Source organism: Gastrolobium bilobum, unplaced genomic scaffold (genome assembly GCF_033153095.1).
Source record: "Gastrolobium bilobum isolate Gb01-03AN ecotype WA unplaced genomic scaffold, APGP_CSIRO_Gbil_v1 utg16185, whole genome shotgun sequence".
NCBI classification, from domain to species: domain Eukaryota; kingdom Viridiplantae; phylum Streptophyta; class Magnoliopsida; order Fabales; family Fabaceae; genus Gastrolobium; species Gastrolobium bilobum.
Genome location: NW_026899733.1, coordinates 24156 through 28615, shown reverse-complemented (window position 1 = coordinate 28615; position 4460 = coordinate 24156). Strand labels below are relative to the sequence as shown.

The 4460-nt window shown below is 34.2% G+C and overlaps 1 protein-coding gene across 1 annotated transcript; it reads right to left on the bottom strand.

Moving 5' to 3' along the window:
* Positions 1 to 2330: 2330 nt before the first annotated feature.
* On the bottom strand, positions 2331 to 3434 carry LOC133293151 (transcription factor MYB36-like). Its single transcript, XM_061491687.1, has 3 exons — positions 3299 to 3434; positions 3047 to 3176; positions 2331 to 2939 (listed from the first exon to the last, which is right to left on the bottom strand). Exons 1-3 carry the CDS (start codon positions 3432 to 3434, stop codon positions 2426 to 2428), a joined length of 780 nt encoding a protein of 259 aa, XP_061347671.1. The 3' UTR covers positions 2331 to 2425.
* Between the last annotated feature and the right edge of the window lie 1026 nt (positions 3435 to 4460).

The following is a 4460-nucleotide window of genomic DNA, read 5'->3' as shown; positions in this document are numbered from 1 at the left end:
ATAAAATATATTACATTAATTAACAACCCTTGATCAAGTTAAGTAACGTAACAGTTCACAAATTTTTAACATAACACAAACTACATTAAATTATTTTAGTTAACACCCCTAAAAATAACTAATTAATTATTCTAAAATAATTTAAATTAATATACTCCAAATTAAACTAAAATAATTAACATTAATTTAATTTAGTTTAATTCTTTAACACTCCTCAATTATATTAAAATTTTTAACCGTTACAAACAATTTCAATTAGCATAAATTAAATTAAATTAATATAATTAACACTCCTAAAAATTATCAAATGATAATTGTAAAATAATTTAATTAAATTTATACTAATTTACACTACATTAATTAACAAACATAAAAACTCCTAAATTCATTATCACTCATAACTTATATTAAACTCCTAAATTATTTGTAAATGTTAAGTAATTAAATTTAGGAGTATTAAATTAATGTTATTTAATTTCATTTAAATGACACATGTCACACATGCAAGTAACCAGTTGCTCAGCCAAGAGGGTTTACCACAGTGTGACACGTGTCACACATGCGTTGAGTGTTTCAACAGCCGCGACATAAACAACTACGCAGTCCAGTGATTTTGGCCACATAAGACGCCACGTAGCCCAGCGCTTTAGGCCACGTGGCAGACGGTGACAGGGGTTGTCTGCCACGTAATCTAACTGCACTGCGCAGCTAGTTACGTGGCCAATCAGGTGCTGCCACGCCACGTGGCTAATCCTAACTTACCACATGGAGTAGCGAGACAGATGATGTGACACTTTGATAAAAAAATCATGAGATATGACATTCTGTTAATATTTTAACTAAACAGTGACAATTTAGTCCTCGTCCCGGTCATTGGGTGAATGTCGCTGTGTTTCTTTTTCATATTGGACCTTAGGACACTAAATTAGTAACCTAACTGCATTCAAATCTAGTCTGTGTGTACAACAAGATTTTAAGTTTGACTTAAATCATAATTACCAATCAAATTGACTATTCAATCACCCTTCAATTATGCTTATGTCAGAAAAATGGCGCTTCCTTTCGGAAGCACTAAATTATGTCCTTTGAATTTGTTACATGGTAACAGTAAAAAGATTATATATCAGATCATTTCCTCACAGAATATTGCTTTTCTACATGGGCTGGTCTAAATAATAGCTATTACAAAATTAATGAAAGGACTGATATTCTGAATAGTTATTGCTGTAATGGGAATGGTTCTTAATACTTCACCCTTAGTTTTGCATTGTTAATTGTCCTTCTTATTGATAATTCCTTATCTAATGTACTTATAAACGAATGTTTTAAAAACTAAATTGGAGATTAATAACTTCTAAGTCATGATTAGATTAGTTTAACTAGTTAAATTTGTATTTACAAAAAAAAAAAAAAAACTAGTTAAATTTGTAATTAAATAATTGTCGAACTAAATAACGTTATCAATATAGTTTAATTCTATTTACTTTTATACCAATGTTTAAATTCAAATCAATCGCATGAAAACTCTTCCCAAATATAGTATTGTCAGTTATAGATAAAAAAGAATATCCTATGCGCATAGCTCTTTGCATGAGAGGTGAATCAGATGATATAATTTGTTAACTTCTAGATAGATGTTAAAAGTATTTACATACTCCAATTAAAGTACACTCTTGATTGTAATACAAATATCTTCTTTCCATGATGCATCGATTTTAACTTAAAACTTTCAAGAGATTTAGGAGGTGGAGAATGCAATTATGACTGCACTTGCACTTGAACTTAAGTTCAGGAACGACCAGAGGCCTGAAAATAGTTCATTTGAAAGAGAACAACTTTTGCAGTAAACTTAAGCTTATGTGAAAGAAATCATGCAGGCTTCGTTTTCACCATATATAATGTGATAGTGGTGCCTGAGAAAGAGACACACTACTGTCCTACATAGTAGCAGTTATTGTCAGATGGGGACCCCTTTGTTTTTTTCTCAACTTGTAAATGGTTCAAAAGAGCCAACACAACTTTCGTGAGCACTGGTCACTGAGAACTGCGTGAGTCACATTCACATTCATGAACCTTAGATCGTTTAAGGTCCCTACATAATGATAAAACAAACTATATGACATAAAGAGCATTCCATCAATGAGATTCCTCTAATATGCAAAAAGACAGTATAATTCTTTACTAAAATGTAGTTTCAATGATCCTACTATGATTAAGTTTGAAATTCACTTGCACGAAGCTCGCATAATTCCATATACACCCAACTACTTTAATCAAATTACTGGTACTAGTAGTAATTAACAACTAAATCAATCCATGCATGCCCATTTTTACTTCAATTTTTCTTCTTCTTCTTCTTTTTTTGTTCGGAAACCATGATGTTGTTTTTTGAAGCTTTTGATGGCTATAGAGAGAGCCTTGGCTACTAGCCAGATGATGGGGCAAGTTGGCTGCTTTTATCTTGAGAAGCAAACCCATTTTGCAGGAGATCTTCAAACACAAAATCAAGTAAAATTGATTCATCTTCACCTTCATGGTCATAATACCCAAACCATTGGGTATCAATATCATTCTCCTTGGCCAAGGAAGTTGAATTTGAAAGAACTGAAACTTCCTTGGCGAGTGGTATACCACAAGTGTTACTCATGCTGCTTCCAAGACCTGAAACGTCCGATTCCAAAGGCATTGATAAAGGAACTGTAATTGGTGTTTGCTCCAAACCTAAAACATATTGGGAGTGATCATCAGCAGAGTTCTTATGATCAAAGACAAAGGCTTCAACTTGAGGCTGAGGAGTGAAAGTTGAGAATTGTGAAGAACCAGTGTTCCCAGTGGCATTGGTGTTTGTTGCAAAAAACTTTTTCTTCAACTTAGTGTTCCAGTGGTTTTTCACATCATTGTCCGTTCTCCCAGGTAATTGAGCAGCTATAAGAGACCACCTAACCCCAAAAATAGTCATAATGGCATAAGGAATGAACAAGTAAAACAAGGCATTAAAAAACACAAGCTTCATAATATGAATATACATAGAAAGGAATGAACTTGCCTGCTTCCGATGTTAGCATAAAGGGTGCAGATAACTTTATCTTCCTCCTCAGTGAAACCTCCATGCTTGATATGAGGCCTTAGATAGTTCAGCCATCTCAGACGACAACTCTTCCCACAGCGCTTAAGGCCTTAAAAGGGAGGACACACAAAAAGTATTGAACAGAATAGAATAAACAAACGAACCTAAAAAGCGGGTGACAAAAAGAAACAATATCAGAGGATGTAGTGAAATATAGAAGAAGAGAGAAACCTGCTTTTTGTGGGAGAGCTATCCAATTACCACCTGTGCCATGTTTCTTGAGATAGTTTTTGAGGGTTTCATCTTCTTCAGGAGACCATGGCCCTCTTTTCACGTTAGCTTTGTCACAACATGGAGCTCTTCCCATGGCCAACTCGTGAGTACTGAAGGATCGAAAGAGAGAAAAAGAGATTGGTGAGACAAGATATCAAAAGTGAGCACAAGATTATATGGTTTAGAAAGAAAAAGAAAAAGAAAAACACTTAAAATGGATTGGAAGTTGGCTGGCACGTTTGAAAAGCTTGACTTTGTCTGAGTGAAAGACTGATTGGGGTGTTTGATTTGTTTCCTTTTTGTGGTTTTGTTTTACACTTTTACCTTTTCTGTCCTAACTCATAACCAGTATTGTCAGTATTTGTAACCTACTGAGCTGGCTATCTTAAGAAACAAGGCAAAGACTGAGTCAATGAGATGATGGTAATCAAACGCAACAAAAGGTACTCATATATTACCCTCCCTCTTGCTCCAAATCTCACCCCATCATCCATGGATACAGCAAATAAACATGTTTACATAATGCATGCTGCATCTCCCTCAGTATATTTTCTACTTGCTTTCTAAATCCCTCTTTAGTCTTTAACACTTAATGACGTTCTATTATAACCAACCAACTAATATTTTAACTTAAAAGTATTAATTATTTAATACCTTTTAGCATGTAACATGCGTCTAAGCATAATGGTCAACAGATTAACTTGATATTTTCTTGGTCTACAGATTTTTTTTTTGTTATGAATTTCCTAATCTTGTGTTGAATGAATGATTTACTTTTGACTAAGTCGAGAACATTGATTAACGAAATGTATACAAACTGAACCATACATAATATCTAACCGCAAATATTGAACAAAAGAATATGAGGTAAAAGAATATTTTGTTAAGAACTTGTGTCAGAACTTAGCTATTACAATAAACGGGCACGAAAATGATAAAAGATAAAGCACTTGGTCTTTCAAGTTGCCAGACAAGGGTTCATTCCATTTCATCTTTGGGTTCTCTGTGAAGTCCATTGATCTCTGACAAGACTTTGGCTAAGACACGCAAATTTGGCTGTTTAGTGTGTACTGTCACTGAGTACTGACTTCGGGCGCCACCCATGATGGTCCCCGCCCCC

Excerpts from the sequence above, each read along its gene's own strand:
- LOC133293151 (XM_061491687.1), bottom strand. The coding sequence starts at position 3,434 with ATGGGAAGAGCTCCATGTTGTGACAAAGCTAACGTGAAAAGAGGGCCA. Across the intron at positions 3,177-3,298 it reads AGCTCTCCCACAAAAAGCAG|GCCTTAAGCGCTGTGGGAAG; the intron begins GTTTCTCTCTTC and ends CTCCCTTTTAAG. Across the intron at positions 2,940-3,046 it reads TATGCTAACATCGGAAGCAG|GTGGTCTCTTATAGCTGCTC; the intron begins GCAAGTTCATTC and ends TTTTGGGGTTAG.